Source organism: Leptopilina heterotoma, unplaced genomic scaffold (genome assembly GCF_015476425.1).
Source record: "Leptopilina heterotoma isolate Lh14 unplaced genomic scaffold, ASM1547642v1 Lhet_14, whole genome shotgun sequence".
In the NCBI taxonomy this organism is placed as follows: Eukaryota; Metazoa; Arthropoda; class Insecta; order Hymenoptera; family Figitidae; genus Leptopilina; species Leptopilina heterotoma.
In genome coordinates, this window is record NW_025110859.1 from 5,755,895 (window position 1) to 5,779,949 (window position 24,055).

At 24.2% G+C, this 24,055-nt stretch overlaps 1 protein-coding gene across 8 annotated transcripts in view; it reads left to right on the forward strand.

Annotated features, from left to right (window-relative positions):
- Positions 1–24,055, forward strand: part of LOC122497820 (gamma-aminobutyric acid receptor subunit beta) — a 140,871-nt gene that overhangs the window by 7,611 nt on the left and 109,205 nt on the right. For all 8 annotated transcript variants that reach the window (XM_043605138.1, XM_043605133.1, XM_043605130.1 and 5 more), the window contains one exon: positions 21,454–21,551. In XM_043605138.1, the coding sequence (XP_043461073.1) occupies positions 21,454–21,551 (98 nt within the window). The remainder of the gene's footprint in view (positions 1–21,453; positions 21,552–24,055) is intronic.

Consider the following 24,055-nt stretch of genomic DNA (forward strand, 5'->3'; position numbering starts at 1 on the left):
AGCAACTTCGAGTCTCTGTAGTGTTGGTATCAGTGATCGCAGTAGAGCTCTCGAGGAAGAGGGTTTTCCTAACGTGGCAGCGCTCCAAATCCTCATTCTGCGCAAGCAGCATGCAACGCCTTTCTAGTTCTTCAACATTCGAACTGACTCTTTTCTCAGAGTTCTTATGGGACTCAAAATTTCGTTCTTTCGAAATCGCCAAAAACTCATTTTGTGAACGCGAAAATATCTAATTCACTCTTTTTGCCAGCCTTTCAAGCCTTTTTCTTTAATCTATTATGGCATTGATAGACATTCATACAACATTTTTAATATTTCTAACCATTTGATAAATGTATTTCATCGCTATTTTTGACTTTGAACTTAATTCAGACAGTAGCCCACTTTTAAAAATCATAAAAATACATTTTTTGGTAAAATTCAAACTTCTTTTAGGTAAGTGATAATTTTAACAAGGTGTCTACTGAAAATATGACTTAAAATTCCAGGACATTTTCAGGACATTCCAGGACAGATTTCTTATTTTAACAGGACACTTATGTGTGTAACAGGGTTGCCACAAGTCAGGGAAGTCAAGGAATTCAGAGAAAAGTCAGGGATTTTTATTAAAAAAGTACTGAAAAAAATTTAATTTTTAGAATTTGTAGAAAAATTCTGAATTTTTGTGTCTTTTTTGTTTGCCTTATAAACTATGAAATTGCCAAGAATTCTAATACAAACCCTTCAATTTTTTCTATTTTTAAAAATAATTTCTATTTAAATAACTTTTAAATAACTTCGCATAAATTCAATTATGTTCAAAAATTTTTAAAAATTCTCGTCAAAATTTCAATTATCTTTATAAATAATAAAATTCTTCTCAAAAATTCAATTATTTTCAAAAAAAATAATAAAATTCTTGGCAAAATTTCAATTATTTTCAAAAATAAAATGCATTTTCCTCATTTCAATTATTTTTGATATCTACTATTTTAATAAAATTTTCCAAAAGAATTCTATTATTTAAACAAAATTTTAATAAAAATTTAACAGAAATTCAATTACTTACCAATTTTTTTTTATAAATTTCTTCGCATCATTTCAATTATTTCAAATTTTTTAATGAAGTTTCTCGAAAGAATTCAAATATATAAAGAGAATTGAAAAAAATAGTCTGAGAAATTCAATTATTTCGAAAAATTTAAATAAAATTCTTTTAATAATTCTATTATTTAAAAAAATGTTGACAAAATTCTTTACAAGATATAGTTCATTAAATTGCAATTTTAATAAAATTTTCCTATACAATTCAATTGTTTTCAATACATTTCTTCTTAAGAATTCAATTATTTTCACAAATAAATTTTTTATGGGAATTCAATTATTTAAAAGAATTTGAATAAAATTCTTCGCTAAAAATCAATTATTTTCTTTCTTGAGAATTCAATTATTTTATTTAAATCGGTCAAAGAATACAATTATTTTCGTAAAATACAACATTTTTTCTAGAAATTCACTTATTGTCACAAAATGTTTGTAAAACTGTTCGAAACAATTCAATTATTTTCATAAAAAATTAAATTCTTCTAAACAATTCAATTATTTAAGAAATTTTAATAAAATTCTTTCCAAGAATTCAATTTTTTCAAAAATAAACATTTTCACTGGAATTCAATTATTTAAAAAAATTTTTTTTTTAAATTCTTTGTCAGATTTCAATTATTTTCAATTTTGTAATGAAATTTCTAGATGGAATTTAATTATTCATAAAAAGTTTTTAAAAATTCTGAAAAATTCAATTATTTAAAAAAAAAATGAATAAAATTCTTCACGAGAAATTAATTATTTTCATACATAATAATATTTTTCTCTGGAATTTAATTATTTTTAAAAATAAAATTCTTCACAGGAATTCAATTCTTTAAAAAGATTTTTAATAAAATTCGTTGCACAAATTCTATTATTTTCATAAATAACAAAACTTATCGCAGAATTTGAATTATTTTTATAAAATTTTAAATAAAATGGTAGAAAATCGCATTTATTCTTACAATTGTTTTTTATTCGCCGAAAGAATTCAATTATTATTAAAAATTTTGATAAAATTCTTCATATAAATCCTTCGCTAGTAATCAATTATTTTCTTTCTTGAGAATTCAATTATTTTTAAAAATTGTGATAAAATACTTTATAAATTTGAAAAATTATAATAAAATCGGCCGTAGAATACAATATTTTCGTAAAATACAACATTTTTTCTAGAAATTCACTTATTGTCACAAAATGTTTGTATAACTGTTTGAAACAATTCAATTATTTACATAAAAAATAAAATTCTTCTAAACAATTCAATTATTTAAGAAATTTTAATAAAATTCTTCCCAAGAATTCAATTTTTTTCAAAAATAAACATTTTCACAGGAATTCAATTATTTAAAAAAAAATTTTTTTTTAATTCTTTGTCAGATTTCAATTATTTTTAAATTTTTTAATAAAATTTCTAGATGGAATTTAATTATTTTAAAAATTTTTTTAAAAATTTTTTTAAAAATTCTGAAAAGTTGAATTATTTAAAAAAATTTGAATAAAATTCTTCATAAGAAATTAATTATTTTCAATAAATAATAATATTTTTCTCTGGAATTTAATTATTTTCACAAATAAAATTCTTCACAGAAATTCAATTCTTTAAAAAGATTTTTAATAAAATTCGTTGCAAGAATTCAATTATTTTCATAAATAACAAAACTTATCGCAGAATTTCAATTATTTTTATAAAATACATAATAATTTTAAATAAAATGATATAAAATTGCATTAATAAATGGATAAATTGCATGAGTAAAGTATTTTTGTTTGTATTTAAATAATTGAATTCTCGGGAAAATTTCTAATTAAAATTGATTAAAAAATGAATTTCACTTAAAATTTTAAATTATAATATTTAATATTAAAAACATTATAGCGTGAATTTTTAGAAATAATTGAATTTTGAAAAGGGTTAAAATTAAAATCTTTGAAAATTTGAGTTTATAGTTATAATATTCGATTATGAAATAAAATAATGATTTTATTACTCTGTCATCTTAAATTTATTAAAAATTATTTGAGAATCTTAATTCCTATAGAAAAATAATAATGATTAAATATTTATTTAACAAAGAAGTTATTAATGTTCTTCAGGGTCAGGGAAAAAGTGAAAATTTTGTCTGTAAATCAGGGAAAACTCAGGGAAAAACAACATTAAAATGTACCAGTTTCTTTAATCAAATGACAAATTGAAATTATTTTTTTATGGATCAAAAAAATTATTCTTTTAAATTTGAGTAAAATTAGCAAAAAAAAAAAAAAAATTTTCCAAATTATTCAGACCCCTTAAAAAGGGGTCTTTGACGCCAATTAATATTATCTATCAAATTTTTAGTCAACTAAAATAGAGTATAGAAAAGTATAAATTCCAACATTGAAGAATCAACATTTGTAGGAGCCAATATATGTATTACTACTGCTGTCTGACTGTGGTTGTCTTTCACTACTTGCACAATAATGTCATTGACTTTGCTTTACATTAAAGTAATTACATACCTTCAATTACATACCTTCTTCATTACTTATAATATTATTATTGCAGAAAATTAAATTGTATTTTTTTTAATAAAAATTTTACTCGAATTAATAATTTTTTGCGTTCGACTCAAAATTTACTTTTCAATTGACTGGGGTGTGAATTACTCGCTCGAAAAGAATATTTACTTAATGAAAATGAAGTATTCAATTTACTGTGAATGCAATTAAATGTTTTTAGTTCATAAGTTTGTATAATAGAAGAAAGAAAAAGACAATTCAAATCTCAGAAAGTAATGTGAATATACCTTGACCCCGTGTGTCAACGTTTGTCGCGTGATCAATAACGACCAGAGAAGTAGGTGAGGCAAGTGTATGCGTTTTGCTTTCCTTTAAAGTAATTTGTATGTTGTAAGCTATATATAATATTTAAATTTTTCAGTTCATAGTGGGCTCAGAAATATATCTAAAAGGCGTCCTAAAAGCTGTTAAAAATAATTTAATAATCGTTTAAATATTTGGGTCAATAGAAAATTAAATGATATCCAAAAAGTTAACTAAAATTAGATGATCTTTAATAGTACCCTTCAAATATGTTTCATGTTCTACATTTTTCTAAGTTCAAACACAGTTATAATTATTTTTCATTTGGCTTTCGTTTTCAATGTCGTTACGTGATATATAGGCGTTTGTAATGTTAAACATCTTATTGCTTAAATTTGATAAAAAATTAATAAAAAAAACACTTTAAATTTTTTTTCAAGCTTATTGCGCAACGTTGCGGTAACCTTGCGGCAACATTGCACATCAATATTGCGGCATCATTACACGGCAATATTGACGAAACATTGCCAAGTAACATTACCGCAATATTTTATAATAATGTTTCCGGTAGGTTACCGTGTAACCTTTTCAACCTCTATCAAATTTTTATTAAAAATTTGAAACAAACTTTTTAAATTTGCATTATGTCCATAAATAATTTCTTACATAATATTACATAAAAACTAAAAATAAATTATTGAAACATTCTTTAAACAATTTATTTTTTGTTAATTTTTCAATTTACTGTTCTTAAAACTAGAATTTCTTAGTTTTTTTTAAGTAAAATAAATTAGTTTTTCAACAATTAATTGTTTAAAAAATTTAATAAATAAATTATTTTTTATTTTTTATCATTAGTAAAATGATATAAAATTAAAAATTAAAAAAAATGTTAAAAAAATTAAAATTAAAATTCAGTTATAGATATAAAAATTCTTATACTCCTTTTTCTCAGTAGTAAAGCAGAATTTTAGTCAGACAACTACAACTTTTCAGCTGTGGAGTAACAAGTCCAGTGGCGAAAAATGTACTTTTTCGTTTCAAATCAGTCTACAGGTCACAATTTTTTACCAAAACGATTTTTCTTTTTTTCTAAATCTTCGTAATTAGATTCTCTATCGATCTTTTCACCCTGATTTTCGAATTTCAGCTTATAAACATTTTTTTAATAACAATAAGTATTAAAAAAATCATAAAATTTAAAAAAATATTTTTTGTTAGCTTCATTAATTAAGAAAATTAATCAAAAAACCTATTAAAATAATATTTGAGTGTTTATGATTTATGAAAAAAAGTATAACAGTTTATTAAATTGTTTAAACAATTAATTGTTATTTTTCTCATAAAGTGTACTTAGTGTTAGAAATTTCTAGCTTTTTCTTAATTGTGAAATTTCTCAGGAGTTAAACATCTACTAATAATAAAAAATAAAACATTACTTATTTGTTAAATTATTTAAACAATTAATTGTTATTTTTTTTCATAAATTGTATGTAACATTAGAAATTTCTAGTTTTTTCAAAATTGTGTAATTTTTCGTGAGTAAAATACCTATCTACTGATGATAAATAATAAAAAAATAATTCAAACAATGTATTGTTGTCATTTTATTTATAAAGTGCAATTAGGACTGGAAATTTTTAGTTTTTTCTAAATACATTCAATTGAAAAATTAAAAACTATAAATTGTTTAAACAATGGTTAAATAATAAATTTTTTATTTTTCTATTATACTTAAGTGTTAAGGTTATAAAAAATTGCACAATTGAGAAAAAACCAAGAATTTATAGTTTGAACAGTAAATTGAAAAATTAACAAAACAAATTGTTTAAACAATGTTTAAATACTAAATTTTTAATTTTTTTTATATTCAAATGTTGTAGTTACAAGAGAACGTACAATACAGCAAAAAAAAATTAACACTACGTACACTTTGTGAGAAAAATAACAATTAATTGTTTAAATAATTTCTAAATAAATAATTTTTAATTATTTATCATCAGTATATATTTTACTTATGAAAAATTGACCAATTGAGAAGAAACTAGTAATTTCTTGCCTTGAGTAAAGTTTATAAAAAAACAACAACATTTAATTGTTTAAACAATGTTTAATTTATTTATTTTTTACTTTTATTATTAGTAGATGTTTTTCTGCTGAAAAGTTGCACAGTTCAGAAATAACTAGAAATTTCTAGTCCTAAGTTTAGTTTACGAAGAAAATAACAACAATTAATTGTTTAAACAATTTTTAATGAATTAATTTTTATTATATATTTCATTAATTAATTGTTATATTAGTTTCTAGTGTTTATATTTTATTGTAATACATATATTGCATATAGTTTGAAAATTGATAAATAACTATAATAGAAATTAAAATTTAATTAAATTACTCAAATAAATCGAAACGAAAAAACAACATCTATTCATTGAAAACAAAAAATTATACTTAACTAACGATCGCTGCGCATAACTGCAGTAACGTAAACATACACACAGGTGTTTAATAGTAATACGGATTAACACTTTTTCTAAAGTAAAAGTTGTTTCTCGCTAAAGCAATCGTTATATTCTGCAGTATTAATTATTAGAATTTCTGCGAGTAATATTTAAAATTTGTCGAATAGAAAAATTTATACAGAATGTAATAAAACTTACGAATAGCCATATAAAAAATAGAAATCCAATAAGCAATTTCTATATCATTTAGCAATTTTTAAAATTTGTTATTATAATATTTACTAATAGTAATTTGTATATTTACAGAAATTGCAATATTTACTTTATGTAAAAAACTTTTTACATATATTATTAATTTTTAATAGAAAATTATAATTATTACCATTTCATAATAGGAACTTTTACTGGAAACTTACATAAACTTAACTTTCTTTTTGTTTTCTGATTAGTTTTCTTTCTTCAGAGAATGTAATATTTTTTCCCACTGTGATTAATTCATTTTTTATTATTGAAAGAAGTTTTTCATGTCAGTCATCGTAGCGTGCGAGCGTGGTTAGGTGGTTAGGTTATCGGTTTGCGAATTTTAGGGTCGTGCGTTCAATCCCCGGCGAGGCGTTTGGGAATTTTTCTCTGTTAGGTCTATAGGAATTAAAAAATTAAATATACCAAGTATATATAAATAAAAGTAGGTAGGTAGAAAATATAAAAAAATGGACCTCAATAATAATAAAAAACAAATAAATAATTTGATTTTACTACTTTAAATAGTTAGTTTAACTATTTTTACAGTTCTTTTAATTAAAATTTGTTACGGGCCGGGCGCCTATAGGAACTATGAAAATTTAGTTACTACAACTAAATGAATCAGTTAGTATGACTAAGAACAAATAGTTTAGACAATTCTTTTAATAGTTAAATTTACTGTAAAAAATGGTATTTATTACTACCTTTTCCAGTTGGATCAACTATTTTGTCATAGTTCATTTTACTAAATAATGTTACGGCCGACAATAACATGACAAAACTTATTATTTTTTAAAATTATATTATGGAAAATAAGAATGATTCTCCATTCTTAGAAAGGATGTTGGAAAATTATGTCATTGTTTAATTTCTTTCTGACAACTACTATAGTTCAGTTCTACTGGCCTAGACCTAGACTGCTGTCTAAGGGGGTCGATGGCAGTCATGCCTTCATTTTAACAAGAGATGGCACGAAGGTTAACGCATCTATGGATTTTCTAAAGTTACCACAATAATCTTCTATGCTGACTTTATAATACAAATAGAGTATATTAATTTATGTACATGTATGTAGGTAATCATGTGTTAAAATTAATTAACATTATATTTTAATAATTTTTTAAATTTTTAAAAATTTTATTTTTTAAAAATATTTTTTGCGGACAAAAAAGTATGTAACGAGTTAAATGAATCTTTAACCCTTAGATCATCAAACTGATGTGTATTTGGACGTGAGGTCTAAGGCATCAAGTTTACCGCTGATCGCAGGGTTCGAATCCCGGTCGATTAAATGTTTTCATCATAATCATACTCGAATATGTCAAAATATGTCATAGTTTCAGTGAACTACTATTCACTGAAAAAATAACTTTTAAAAATAAATTCACTAATTAAAAATTTTTTTTTACATACTCAAATGATAATTCAAAATTTGATACATTTTCCATAAATGAATACACATATTAATATAAAATTAATATAAAATGTTTATATGACGAGAAAATATGGAAAAGTTTGGTTACAAGATCAAAATGTACACTTGCCTCGACATCAGAAGAAAAATAATCTAAGAAATCGATTGGGGTAAAAAGGTACGACAGTGGCTCGTTAGAGCAAGGAGGTTTCTCGCGTGCAGCCTTGACATGGGTCAGGAAATCAATGGGACCTCCAACTAACACACTATTAGATTGTGCCGGGCAATTCGATGAGCCTAAAAGAAAATGAAAACTTGTAATACATATTGCTTATGTACTTTAATTAATTAAAGAAAGACCGATTTTCAATTTCAAGATGTCGGACCCCAAAATTGTGACTATTGACAAATTATCCTCAAAAAAAAAAAAAAAATGATGCCCGAATTTTTTAAAAACACTAAAACACTAAACGTCAAAACTCGGATAAAGGATTTGTTTACAAATTCCATAGTTTTTTGAAAGCACTGTAAAAAAGTGATTTTTGCCTAAACTTTTATTGATAATTAAACATTGAACACTTAGCTTTAAAGTAACGAAAAATAAAATATTTTTTTATAAAAACAATTTTTTAGATATTTTTGAAAATCTTTTTGTCTGATTTTAGACATTCAAATATGTCAATTAACTTAACAGTGACCTAAATAGAAGAGTTTTCGGAAAGCAGAAATGTAGATGTGTTCTTGAGTGGGCCTTGTAGCACCAAAACCCCTAAATGTATGTTTACAAATTTAATGATGGCCTACATTAGTAAAGCTTCCCTTACAATTTACAGCCAAGTACTCAAGTTATATTTTCTTCTAGGGGTAATTGCATTCATTATGTAAACCTACAGAATGCACAAAGGTGTATATACTAACTATGCGCATGAAGTTTTCTATGGTAATTTACAGAATTCTTAATAAATAAATGTTTCATTACTATGAAATAAATTGATATTTAATTTACAATATTTAGAACAAAAAGGAATTTTCCTTTTTTCTAAATCTTCGTAACTAAATTCTCTATCGATCTCTCCAGCCCGATTTTTGAATTTTTGTATTTAAACATTTTTTTAATAATAATAAGTATTAAAAAAAAAATCATAAAATCGAAAAAAAAAATTTTTATTAGCTTAATTAATTAAGAAAATTAATCAAAAAACCTATTAAAATAATGTTTGAGTGTTTCTGATTTATGAAAAAAAGTATAATAATCTTTAAATTGTTCAAACAATTAATTATTGTTATTTCTTTATAAACTGTAATCCGGAGTAGAAATTTCTAGTTTTTTCTCAATAGTGGAAATTTTCATGAGTAAAACTTCTACTAATGATAACAAATTAAAAATTAATTAACTAAACTTTGTTTAAACAATTTGTTTTGTTAATTTTTCAATTTACTGTTCAAACTATAAATTCTTGTTTTTTCTCAATTGTGCAATTTTTTATAACTTAAACACTTAAGTATAATAGAAAAATTAAAAATTTATTATTTAACCATTGTTAAAACAATTTACAGTTTTTAATTTTTCAATTGAATGTATTTAGAAAAAACTAGAAATTTCTAGCCTTAATTGCACTTTATGAATAAAATGACAACAATAGATTGTTTAAATTATTTTTTTATTTTTTATTATCAGTAGATAGGTATTTTACTCATGAAAAATTGCAAAAATTTGGAAAAAACTAGAAATTTCTAACCTTACGTACAATTTATGAAGAAAATAACAATTAATTGTTTAAACAATTTAACAAATAAATAATGTTTTATTTTTTATCATTAGTAAATGCTTAACTCATGAAAAATTTCACAATAGAGAAAAAACTAGAAATTTCTAACACTAAGTACACTTTATGAGAAAAATAACAATTAATTGTTTAAACAATTTAATATATAAATAATTTTTAAATTTTTTATCATTAGTACAGGTTTTTCTTCTAAAAAATTGCACAATTGAGAAAAAAATAGAAATTTCTAGTCTTAAGGATAGTTTATGAAGAAAATAACAACAATTAATTGTTTAAACAATGTTCAATTTATTAAATTTTAATTTGTTATCATTAGTAAAAGTTTTACTCATAAAAAATTGCACAATTGAGAAAAAAATTGAAATTTCTAGTCTGAATTACAGTTTATAAAAAAATAACAACAATTAATTGTTTAAACAATTTAATAAATTCTTATTAATTGTTTAAACAATTTAATAAGTTGTTATTAATTGTTTAAACAATTTAATAAGTTGTTATTAATTGTTTAAACAATTTCATAAATTGTTATACTTTTTTTCATAAATCAGAAACACTCAAACATTATTTTAATAGATTTTTTTATTCAATTATGTTCAAAAATTAAAAAAAAATTTTCATAAAAATTCAATTATCTTTAAAAATAATTAAATTCTTCTCTAAATTTCAATTATTTTCTAAAATTTTAATAAAATTCTATGCAAAATTTCAATTATTTTCAAAAAATTCTCCTCAATTCAATAATTTTTAATATCTAATATTTTAATTAAATTTTTCAAAAGAATTCAATTATTTAAACAAAAATGTTGATAAATTTCTAAGCAAACATTATATTATTTTCATAAATAATAAAAATTTTACAGCAATTCAACTATTTTAAATTTTTTTTATAAATTTCTTCGCAATAATTCAGTTATTTTTATAAATAATAACATTTTTTTTTACAAAAATTCAATTATTTTTATGAATATTAAAACTCATCATAGAATTTCAATTATTTTTAATTTAATTTTAATTGAATTCCTCTAAAAATTTAATTATTCTTGAAAATTTTATTAAAATTCCTTGAAAAAATTCAATATTTGTGGATAAAATTCTTTATGATAATTTAATTTCGAGAAACATTCATTTATCCAATAAATTATTTATTTTTGTATTTAAATAATTAAATTCTCGTAGAATTTTCCAATATAAATTGATTTAGAAATGAATGTCAGTTAAAATTTTAGATAATAATTGAATATTAAAAGCATTATAGCATGAAATTTTTAAAAATAATTAATAATTTAATTCTTTCGAAGAATTTAAAAAAAAAATTTTTGAAAATAATTACATTTTTCGAAGAATTTACTTAAAATTGTATTAAAAATAATTGAAATCCTGTGAAGAATTTTCTCAATTGATGAAAGTAATTGAATTCTTGCAATGAATTTTTTCAAATATTTTTTTTTTTTTAATAATTATGAAATTGAAATAAATAAAATAATTGAATTCTTGCAATGAATTTTATTATATTTTTTTTAAATCATTGAATTCTTTTGAGAACTTATATTAAAATACTAGATTTTGAAAAAATTTGAATTTCAACGAAGAATTTCATTACATTCGTGAAATGTAATTAAATTCTTGCAAAAAATTGAAGAAATTAATTCCATTTTTCTAGGAATTTACTTTAAATTGTATTATAAAGAATTGAAATCATCAGAAAAATTTTATAATTTATGAAAATAATGGAATTCTTACAACGAGTTTTATCAAAATTTTTTTTTAATAATTGAATTCATGTGAAAATTTTATTATTTGTAAAAATAATTTAATAATAATTTAATTTTTCTTTTTGAAAAATTTTATGGAAATTTAAATTTTTATAAAATATGAAGATATTTAATCACCCCGAGTCAAAGACTCGGAGTTTACTATGTTTTATGCTATGTTTACTTGAGATATTATATAAAAATCAAGAAATTAAAAAAATTGCAGTTTTTCGAATTTTTAATTAAAAATTTTTTTTTGATTATTAAAGTATTATAATCAGCTTATAGAATATTTGAAAGCGTTTCAATTGACTTAACTTTCAACAGTCTTTGACCCATTTATGAAAACATTTTGATTTTCTAAATAATTACAAAATAATAATTAAAAAAATTAATTTTACCAACTTTTAAATCCAATTTACTACATAACAATTGGAAATGTTAAAAATATTTATTATTACATACTGTAATACGTTCAAATATTTATCTACATTTTTAAGTTGAATATATGTTAAACAAACTTTATTCTGTATGAGGAAGCAAAGTGTTCATTAAATGATAACAGAATTAAAACCATTAATGATAAAAACTTGTCAGCGATTTTGCTTTTTTTTATTTAATATTTACTTTTTGTTTATTATCGGCTAATGTCAATTTGATTAAAAGCTACAAATAACTTCTATACAGTGTAAAAATATTATTGTTTTTAGTACTTTTACCTTAGTATTTTGACTAAGATTTTATAGTCAATGCTTCTCGTAACTAGGCAACCATGTCAATTCCTAGCAATTTGGTCCTAGGAATTATTTTCGATATGGGAAAGTATATGGGAAGTATTTTATTAGTACTTTATTTAAAATAAAATAATTTCTGTACCGGTAAACATAGAGCGTTTTAACGGACCGTCAACCAGTAATCAACAAAATTCATTCGTCTGAATTAATTCAAGGGGTCTCAGATGAAAGAGAGGGTGGTTGGTAGTGTTGGTAATGCAATTTCCGATATTTATGTCAACGTTATCACACTCTTCCACCCTGGATAGGGATAAACTTCTGTGTGCCTCCTACTTCATTTTTTTTTGTTATAAATATTAACTGTAAATATCTAAGACAATACCATGATTAAAATAGTGAAATATTTTTTTAAATCAATTTATAATAATAATAAAAATATGTTCAAACACCAGACTACCCCCGTAATAATTTATATAGCAACTTAGAGTTTTATGTAAATTTTTCTTTGTTAGAAGATCAAGAAATAGTTTCTATTTTGAAATCGATTAATTTAAATAAGGATGAATTTTTGGAAGAAAGCAATTTGAGGCTTGAATGTGATGCAACATTAACTTTTTCACTTTAATTGAAACCGAAAAGAGGAACACGACATATTTTAACTAAAATCAGGGTCTACTGGTCCTTGAAATCCTAGAATTCCTGTAAATGTCCTGGAATTTGAAAAAATGTCCTGTATTTTGAACTTTTGTCCTTGAATTTTTCATATTTTGCTTTTCAATATTCAATAATTTAAAAATTTTACTCAAATTTAAAAAAATTATTTTTTTGATCCATTAAAAAATAATTTCAATTTGTCATTTGATTAAAGAAATTGGTATCTACAATATTGATTTTTAACTCTTTTTATAATAAAATACATATTTTTGTTCAAGTATAGGTTAATTTAAATTATGTGAATCGTAATATGAAATAATATTACACAGGGTTGCCACAAAATTTTAATGTTGTTTTCCCCTGACTTTTCCCTGATTTTCAGATAAAATTTTCACTTTTTCCCTGACCCTGAAGAACATTAATAACTTCTTTTTTAAATAAATATTTAATCAATATTATTTTTCTATAGGAATTAAGATTCTCAAATTCAATAACTTATGAGAATATTATAATGAAACATGAAGAAATCGACCATTCCGAGTCGAAGACTCGGAATGATCGATTTCCTCATGTTTTATAATAAATTTAAGATGACAGAGTAATAAATTCATTATTATATTTGATAAGAATATTATAACTAAAAAATTCAAATTTTCAAAGATTTTAATTTTTACCCTTTTCAAAATTCAATTATTTCTAAAAATTCACGCTATAATGTTTTTAATATTCAATTATAATTTAAAATTTTAAGTGAAATTCATTTTTTAATCAATTTTAATTAGAATGTTTCCCGAGAATTCAATTATTTAAATACAAACAAAAATAATTTATTCATGCAATTTATGCATTTATTAATGCAATTTTATATCATTTTATTAAAAATTTTATAAAAATAATTGATATTCTGCGATAAGTTTTGTTATTTATGAAAATAATTGAATTCTTGCAACGAATTTTTATTAAAAATCTTTTTAAAGAATTGAATTCCTATGAAGAATTTTATTTGTGAAAATAATTGAATTCCAGAGAAAAATATTATTATTTATGAAAATAATTAATTTCTTGTGAAAAATTTTATTCAAATTTTTTTAAATAATTCAATTTTTCAGAATTTAAAAAAAAAATTTTAAAATAATTAAATTCCATCTAGAAATTTTATTGAAAATTGAAAATAATTGATATCTGACAAAGAATTAAAAAAATTTTTTTTCTTAAATAATTGAATTCCTGTGAAAATGTTTATTTTTGAAGAAAATTAAATTCTTGGAAAGAATTTTTATTAAAATTTCTTAAATAATTGAATTGTTTAGAAGAATTTTATTTTTAACGAAAATAATTGAATTGTTTCGAACAGTTTTACAAACATTTTGTGACAATAAGTGAATTTCTAGAAAAAATGTTGTATTTTACGAAAATAATTGTATTCTATGACCGATTTTATTATAATTTTTCAAATTTATAAAGCATTTTATCACAATTTTTAAAAATAATTGAATTCTCAAGAAAGAAAATAATTGATTACTAGCGAAGAATTTTATGAAGAATTTTATCAAAATTTTTAATAATAATTGAATTTTTGCGGCGAATAAAAAACAATTGTAAGAATAAATGCAATTTTCTACCATTTTATTAAAAATTTTATAAAAATAATTCAAATTCTGCGATAAGTTTTGTTATATATGAAAATAATTGAATTCGTGCAACGAATTTTATTAAAAATCTTTTTAAAGAATTGAATTCCTGTGAAGAATTTTATTTTTAAAAATAATTAAATTCCAGAGGAAAATATTATTATGTATGAAAATAATTAATTTCTCGTGAAGAATTTTATTCAAATTTTTTTAAATAATTGAATTTTTCAGAATTTTTAAAAGCTTTTGAAAAATAATTAAATTCTATATAGAAATTTCATTTAAAAATTGAAAATAATTGTTATCTGACAAAGAATTAAAAAAAAATTTTTTTTTAATAATTAAATTCCTGTGAAAATGTTTATTTTTGAAAAAATTGTATTCTTGGGAAGAATTTTATTAAAATTTCTTAAATAATTGAATTGCTTAGAAGAATTTTATTTTTTACGAAAATAATTGAATTGTTTTAAAGAGTTTTACAAACATTTTGTGACAATAAGTGTATTTCTAGAAAAAATGTTGCATTTTACGAAAATAATTGTATTCTATGACCGATTTTATTATAATTTTTTAAATTTATAAAGCATTTTATCAACATTTTTAAAAATAATTGAATTCTCAAGAAAGAAAATAATTGATTTCTAGCGAAGAATTTTATTCAAATTCTTTTAAATAATTGAATTCCCATAAAAAATTTATTTGTGAAAATAATTGAATTCTTAAGAAGAAATGTATTGAGAACAATTGAATTGTATAGGAAAATTTTATTAAAATTGCAATTTAATGAACTATATCTTGTAAAGAATTTTGTCAACATTTTTCTAAATAATAGAATTATTAAAAGAACTTTATTTAAATTTTTCGAAATAATTGAATTTCTTAGACTATTTTTTTCAATTCTCTTTATATACCTATTTGAATTCTTTCGAGAAACTTTATTAAAAAATTTTGAAATAATTAAATTGATGCTAAGAAATTTATAAATAAAATTGGTAAGTAATTGAATTCCTGTTAAATTTTTATTAAAATTTTGTTTAAATAATAGAATTCTTTTGGAAAATTTTATTAAAATAGTAGATATAAAAAATAATTGAAATGAGGAAAATTTTTGAAAATAATTGAAATTTTGCCAAGAATTTTAATTAATTTTTTGAAAATAATTGAATTTTTGAGAAGAATTTTATTATTTATAAAGATAATTGAAATTTTGACGAGAATTTTTAAAAAATTTTGAACATAATTATAACATAATAATTTATGCGAAGTTATTTAAAAGTTATTTCAAAAGAAATTATTGGCAAAAATAGAAAAAATTGAAGGGTTTGTATTAGAATTCTTGGCAATTTCATAGTTTATAAGGCAAACAAAAAAGACACCAAAATTCAGAATTTTTCTACAAATTCTAAAAATTAAATTGTTTTCAGTACTTTTAACCTTCGCGCTACCAAAGATTTTTGTATACGCGGACTACCGGCTGGCCACACGGTGTGGCCAAACGCTATTTTACTTTTATGTTCCCAAAACGATTAAAATTCATCAAAGCTTTTGTATATAGTTATGTGTTAATACAAATTAACTGAAAAATTTTGTCCAGTGAGTTAAAATGGCGATTCGATTGATTACAAAAGTCGAGCAGATATACAACATTATGTATACTTGGCCACACCGTGTGGCCAGCCGGTAGCGCGAAGGTTAATAAAAATCCTTGACTTTTCTCTAAATTCCTTGACTTCCCTGACTTGTGGCAACCCTGTTACACACATAAGTGTCCTGTTAAAATAAGAAATCTGGCCTGGAATGTCCTGAAAATGTCCTGGAATTTTAAGTCATATTTTAAGTAGACACCCTGTAAAAGACTTTGTGCTGCATTCGACAAATGTAAAATTAGTGACAGAGATGTTTCTCACATTTTAATGGCTTGCGTAATTGATCTTGATTTAGATCAGAGTGAATTTATTATAAATCGATCATCAATTATAAGAAAAAAAAGAAGAATTTCGTAAGCAAAGTGCAATTAAAACAGAGAATGAATTTAAACACAGAGTTTGTTGTTGTTCACTGGAATTCCAAGATTTAAGTGGAAAAGAATCTGTAGACCTACTTCCTGTAATTGTAACGTCTCAGGATAAAGAACAATTGCTTGGAGTGCCTAAATGGTTTAAATGGTTCCTGTGTTCTTCTAGAACAAAAACTAAATAGAGATATTCTCTCCTTAGCTTGTAGACATCACATATACGAAGTGATGCTTGCAAGTGTTACATGTTACACTCAAGCATGGTTTTGTACAACAAATGCTCTTGAAGCTCCATTTACTGATTTCAAATTTTTGCAAAGCTTGGAAATGTATAAGAAACATAACAAGAGAATTGCCGAGAAAGTACAAAAGAAATTTCTAAATCATTCGTGGTGTCTAAACGAAGAATGTGCTGCAATTTACCTGTTTGATGATAGACTTGATAATTAGAAAAGAAAAAGCAATGATAATAAAATCATATAAAACGAAAACAATGAAGACTAATATTGAAATTTAATTCAAATGATGTAAATAGACAAATATTTTAATTAATGTAAGTAATTAACTATTAATTATTAATTATATTTATTTAATTAAAAACGCGTTTAAATCAGTGCATCAAAATAGCTCTTCTTTATCAATTCATAACCGTAATTAAAAATAATATGCAAGAGGAAAATCCTCTAAAATAAGGATACTTTTGATATCATAAATAAGAGGAAAATATCCATTCAGTTTAGAAAAATTCGCATCAAATCAAGATTACTTTTTTTATGGTGTATGATACACAACAAAGAAAACCTTTAGGCAAAATCGAATGTGCGCGGATGTATTTGCTGTATGCAGTGTTACTGAAGCTAACAGTGTGCAGTTTCATTAAATAATAAATATCTTTGGCTAACGAGGTTTAAGCTTTGCCCATATTTGCTTAACTATTTCCGGTGTGTAGATTAGCCGCTTCCACGTAGAGTAGTTAACGTTTAATATGATGTCCATTTTTTAACTAGGAACTATCTAGTGCACCTAGATACCTGGGATGTTAAATTACATGATGATAAATTTTATATAAATGCAAAAAAAATTGTACTATACAATTTCTAACGCAGAATTTATTCCCCTTTCAGAATTCGCGTTAAAAAGTTAACTTTTATTTTATGTCATTTACTTTTGATAAAAAAAGAATTTTTTGTTTAGATATAACCTTTGAATGAAATAACGATATCATGACCAGCACCACAAGTAAAATTGGGTTTTCCAGGAATGTTATGGCTAGTATTCAGTTTCCATATGGAGAGTGATAAATTCACTTTTATACAGATTTTCTTTTATTGATGAAACATTTTTTTAAATATTAATGATATGGTCTCATGCGGTAAAATTGGTAAAAAAGTAATTTAAAAGAATTGGGGGCTATTTCTCTAAAAGTTGAGACGTTGCGTGCCAGGTACTAGTTGAAACCTAGATGTGTTTAGGTGGTAGACAATGCTTAGACGTACATCAGATCAATGATAAGTTGCCTAATATCATCCGTGGAACATAACCTGAGAATATTGATTTTTTCCATATAGAACTTGATACGGCCTACACGCCTGTGTCGAGTACCCAAGTGGAATTAAGTCTTACGATTTTCGTTCGGAGTTCGTGTATATAGATTTCACACGAATTATAATCATCTATCAGATTTCGTGTGTGCTGTTCTAAAACGGGTTTTTATTCCCAAAAATTCATTATGAACTTCTAACACTAATACAGTATTTAATCTTTAATTAAATATTTTCTAATCCTTTAAAAATCCCCTCATTGGATGTCTGATGAGGGGATGTGAGATGCCATATAAAATCCAATGTGAAATATGTGATTTCATATCAGTGCCAATATTCGTGCAATAATGATAACCAATATTATTGGACCACTATTGGTAATGTTCTGGTATGAACACAACATTACTAAGCAATTACAGATAATATTGTATTATTATTATTGGTTGCCAAGACAATTTCCGTGTAAAAATTTATCTAGAAAGTATACTTGGTATGCGTTAATTTAGATTTTTTCTCCGATGAATGAAATCACTCCCCTTGCAGTCAGTTCTGCTTGCATTTGTTATGTCCTTAGTCTTACTTCCTGAAATGTGAAGAAGTTCTTGCGCACTATGGTGATCACTTTTGAAATTTCCCGCGCTTCATAGAAGTATACACTTGAAAATACTTAAGATGAGTGGTGCCCAGAATGCGCAAGAACTTCTTCCACTCAATATCAAGTTATTTTACTAGTTAAGAAGAAACTCCTGAAATTCCTGCAACGTTAAGCTTCAAAACAGATTTGTAATTCCAAAACACACACACCTAAATACAATAATACTTTCAACGAAGCAAATTGTTATAATCTAAATCAAATTCTATAAAAGATGTCAAAACTTCACTCAACATAAAATAATAATGATAAAATAGAAAAACATTAGATTTTCAGATGTGTATCTGTTGAAAAGGAATATTCTCACAATCATAGTGCAATGTGGTTTAAGTTTTCAGAAAAAATATCTCTAAACAATAGATGTTACACAACGCTTCTTTTCCAATGTTTTAAAGGGTAAAAATAGACTTTTACGGTTATAAAAACTTTTTTTTAATTTTTTTACAAAATACTTAATATTTCTATATATTTGATTAGTTTTAAGTACCTATTTTCACAATTTTTTTTAAGAAAAAAGATGACACATTATGTAGGACCATAATTCATTATTCCAATAGATTGTGCAGCTAGAAATCTTTTAACACACATCAATGCATTGTTCTCGGTGTGGCGACTTTATGTCGTCTAACAATATCTCACCATCCCCTTTATATTGCAAACCCTCACAATCTCACCTATTCTTGTTACTAGTTTGTCACACACGTGAACATATCCTCTGGCTTTGTCTATACCTCTCTCTCTCTCTCTTACTCTCTGCTTTTTTTTTATTATTTATCTCACACTTTTACTCTTTCTCTCTCTTACTTCCGCCCTACCTTCTTAGTTTTTTCGTGTCTCAACTGATCATGCCCCTCTCCTCTCTCTCTCTCTCTCTCTCTCTCTCTCTCTCTCTCTCTCTCATCCTTGTGATGGAACCCAGCAGAATATAAATGTAGGAGTTAACCTCGCAGGGGTATCAACTGCGTCATAACCCATATAAAGGGCGTCACACTAAAAATCCAGTGACGTCACGTACATACGCAAAGAGGTGAGGCGCACGCGTCAATAGAAAGGCTTTCAGACTTTCGTACTCTCTATGATGCTGTATGTATATTATGACACTGAACCGATGTAAGCATATGATCGCACTGCTAACCAAGTTTTAGCTTTAATGTTATATATAATACAAGAGGAAAGGTCATCATTATTTTTTATTATGATTAATCTCAAATGAATGGAATAATAATAAAATCATAATATATATAATGACTCAAGGCAGAATGCAAATATGGCAACATTTTTTATTTCTTAATCATAATTTTTGAAACAATTTGTTTTTTTAGAAATGAGAGAAATTACATAACTTGTATTTCAGAAGCAAAATTTGAAAGTTTTAGATTTTTAAGAGACCAGTCTTGTAAATAGACAATATTCTAATCGTGCTATCTCTTTGAGTATTAGCGACTATAATGGCCCCACCAACTTATGCATTAGTTTTAAAGGACTGTGCAATCCCACTCTTTAGGCCTTTTTCTAATTTAAAATTTCATTTTTGCAATTCTGCTATACAAGGAGTAGACAAGAATATGAAATTCAGTTTCTTTGTTTATTGACGATGGCAATATTCCTAAAATCATGGAGTATACTAACGATTTAAAACAAAGTTAGCCACACCCTGTTAAGGTTGCCGTTCAATGTATACGTGAAGTGGACTTAAATCTTTTGTTTTAAAGATTTGAACTTCTATTTTATATACGTTACTTCAATGTCTGGGTCATATAATATAATCTCGAAATCTGCTTGTAAATTTGAATATCAGGATTGCTGCTTAGTTAACACTCTGGATAACACTTCGTAGATATCTGAATCACTGCCTGGTCAACACCTTGGATAACAATTCGTAAATCTAGAAAACTCTTTAGATACCTTTTTTGTAGATCTGAACAACTATCTAAATATCTTTTTTGCGGATCTGGATTACTCTGAATCTTTGGATAACTTTCTGGATACCTCTTTGTTGATCTGAATTTAGATCTTTGCTTTTGACAAATCTCTGATTCAGAGATTTGAAGAACATTTGATTCAGAATTTTGTTTGTCTGGATAGTAGTTCTGGGTTCTGAATACTTAAAATATGGATGAACTTCCAAAATAATTTGAAATATCCCAACACGACCTAATAATATTATTTTTGGTGTTGAAATAATACCTCACAATTTTCTTTGTTGTCAAATTAGCTTAGATGGGAAGCTCATGGTACAAAATCGATTTCCATATAACTGACTTTGCCAGCAACTTGTTACTTTTTAGACGCAATTTTAAAACCTCCTTATTTTGAACATCTTAAATAATTTTAGATTCGTAGTTTGTAACCTAAAAAATTCACAAGTATCAAATTCCAAGCAAATCCAGTTATAGAAATCGATTTTTATACCAGATGCTCTATATACCGCAGCTATTTTGGCTATTAGAAATAACGATTTCTTGATAAAAAAAAATATTCCCGTAATTGTCAATCACCTATCAATTCTGGGCTTTAAAGTTGATAGTTGAAGCTTTAATTTTAGTTCTTTGTCGAAATTTATATCATGTTGCGTTATTATTTGAAAAATTACCAATTTTCCCGATCTATCTCTGTCTTACCCTGACTAGAGTTCGATCAAAATTTTTCTATGGAATATTATGTAAAAATTATAATTACAATTTGAAATAATTTTTTTTACAGAACTGGAGGTGGAAGTATGTTAGGTGACGTAAATATTTCAGCAATTTTGGACTCCTTCTCGGTGAACTATGATAAAAGAGTAAGGCCGAACTACGGAGGTGAGTAGGATTAATTTTTTTTAAATTCTAATTTTTTTTTACTTTTTCTATATTGACTTCTAAAAGATAAAGCTAAATTTTTTTAAAAGAAAAATTTTGACAAGCAAATGGAAAAAAAATATTAAATTATTCAGATACAAAACAAAATTTTTTTTTTTAGTGGTTTGAAACAATATTAATTTCATTAAATATTTTAATTTCTGTCAAGTTGAATATATAAAAAAAAAATAAAATAAAAATCAGTAGCAGATATTTTTAATATCTGGAATGTTGTTCAAATAATGTATTTCGACACGCGTGTTTTCTCCTGCAGCGTAAAATGATATCCACATTATAAAAACCTCAATTACCGAAACTGATAATAATAACACTGTCACACAGTGTTATATTATTATTATTATTTTGTAATGTAAACAATACTACAAAACATTCTAGACATGTTTCCTGTCGTTTATTTATAGTTCTTTCTGTATTGTTAATTTTAGAAATAGGTAATATAATATTAAAAATTCTTTTGAATTTTCTCACCCTTTCACTCTATAAATAGTCTTTCGTATCTTTCAGTAAATTTACCATATAAAGCTACCACAGATTCAGAAAAACTTTAAATTTTTGTTTTAGATTAAACCGAAACTAAAAAAACTAAAATTTCGAAATATGAAAACTGAAAAAAATAAACTTAGAGATAATCTGCGATGCCTGGCCTTCTACATTAATATTGTCTTATTCATTTTCATCGTTTCGTGCATTAATAAGCTGTTTTCGATCTTTTCGAGTTGCTGGGATAAAATAAAAATATCCGATAGCGCTAAAAAGCACTTAAATAAATTATGAACCGATAGAGGATTCAAGAACCCTAGACCTAACGCATACTAAACACTAACTCTAACCACTACACACTATACATTCAACTATAATATTGAGTACATAATGTGAACATTATATGTACATTATCCTATACTCTACACATATTTTATCAAAATAAATTTACATAATACTAATAGATGAAAACAATACTAAATAATAAACAATTATAACACTGTTTATAGGGGAGTGTGTCTAGGTATGAGACGGGTTTTGTTTTTGACCCATAAATTGTAAATGGGTAATTGAAATTGTAAATAAAATATACCGTTCGAAAGGTAACTTAAATACGCAACTTTTATTTAAAGAAAGTATAGTGTTCAGATGGACTCAAAAAAAGTTATGATCAATTTTCCGAGCACATCGCTTTTGTCAACAAAAAACAAATGTGTCCAGTTGTGAGACAGTTATAAAAAATTACTAAAATTTAAAAAGTTTGACATAAAACGTTATGTTTAGTATAAATAATTAAATGTATTAATAATATATATTATTATATACCAAATAATAATATTTATTCGCTAAAATATGACTATCAAATAAACACAATTTAATAGCTTCAACAAAAGTTGACACTTCAGAGGTAGTTTTTAGTTGAAATTAACAAATATAGACTTTCAAAGTTTGGGGGTTTAAAAGAGCATAAAAATCTGAATCACAAAAATGGACGACTTTGAAAAAAAATTTGTGCGAAAAGCTTTCATTTTTGACAAAAAGTGCAAAAATTTCGAAACTTTTGACACTTTAAGGTTAATTTTTAGTTGAAATTAACAAACATAGACTTTCAAATTTTGGGGGTTCAAAAGAGCATAAAAATCTGAATTACAAAAATGGACGACCTTGAAACAAATTTGAGCGAAAGACTTTCGTTTTTGACAAAAACTACAAAAATTTCGAAACTTTTTTCACTTCAGAAAAATAATTTTTAGTTAAAATTAAAAAATGTAGACTTAAACATTTTGGGGGTTCGAAAGAGTATAAAAATTTGAATTACTGACTTTTAAAAAAAATTTGAGAGAAAGGCTTTCATTTTTGACAGAAAGTGCAAAAATTTCGAAATTCTTTTTACATCAACAATAATTTTTAGTCAAAATTAAAAAATGTAGAATTTAAAAGTTTGGTGGTTCGAAAGAACATAAAAATCTGAATTACATGGACGAATTTGAAAAAAAAAATTGTGCGGAAAGCTTTCATTTTTGACAAAACTAAAAAGATATTAAACATTTTAGAAACGTTAGGGTCAAATTTTAGATGAAATTAAAAAATGTATACCTAATTTTTTCATTGTCGGTCCAAAAAGCATGAAAATCTGAATAACCAAAGTGAATTACTAAAAAAAGCACACGAAATGATTGAAAGTTTTTTTAAAAAATGAAAACATTCCGCACAATTTTTTTTAGTCATCCATATTTGTAGTTCAGATTTTATGCTCTTTTTCGAACAGCCAAACTAAAGGTCTAAATTTCTTAATTTCAACAAAAAATTTAATCTAAAGTGAAAAAAGTTTCGAAAGTTTTGTAGTTTTTGTCAAAAAAAAAGAACAAAAGCCTTCCGCTCAATTTTTTTTAAAAGTCGTCTATTTTTGTGATTCAGATATTTATGCTCTTTTGAACCCTCAAACTTTGAATAACCTACATTTG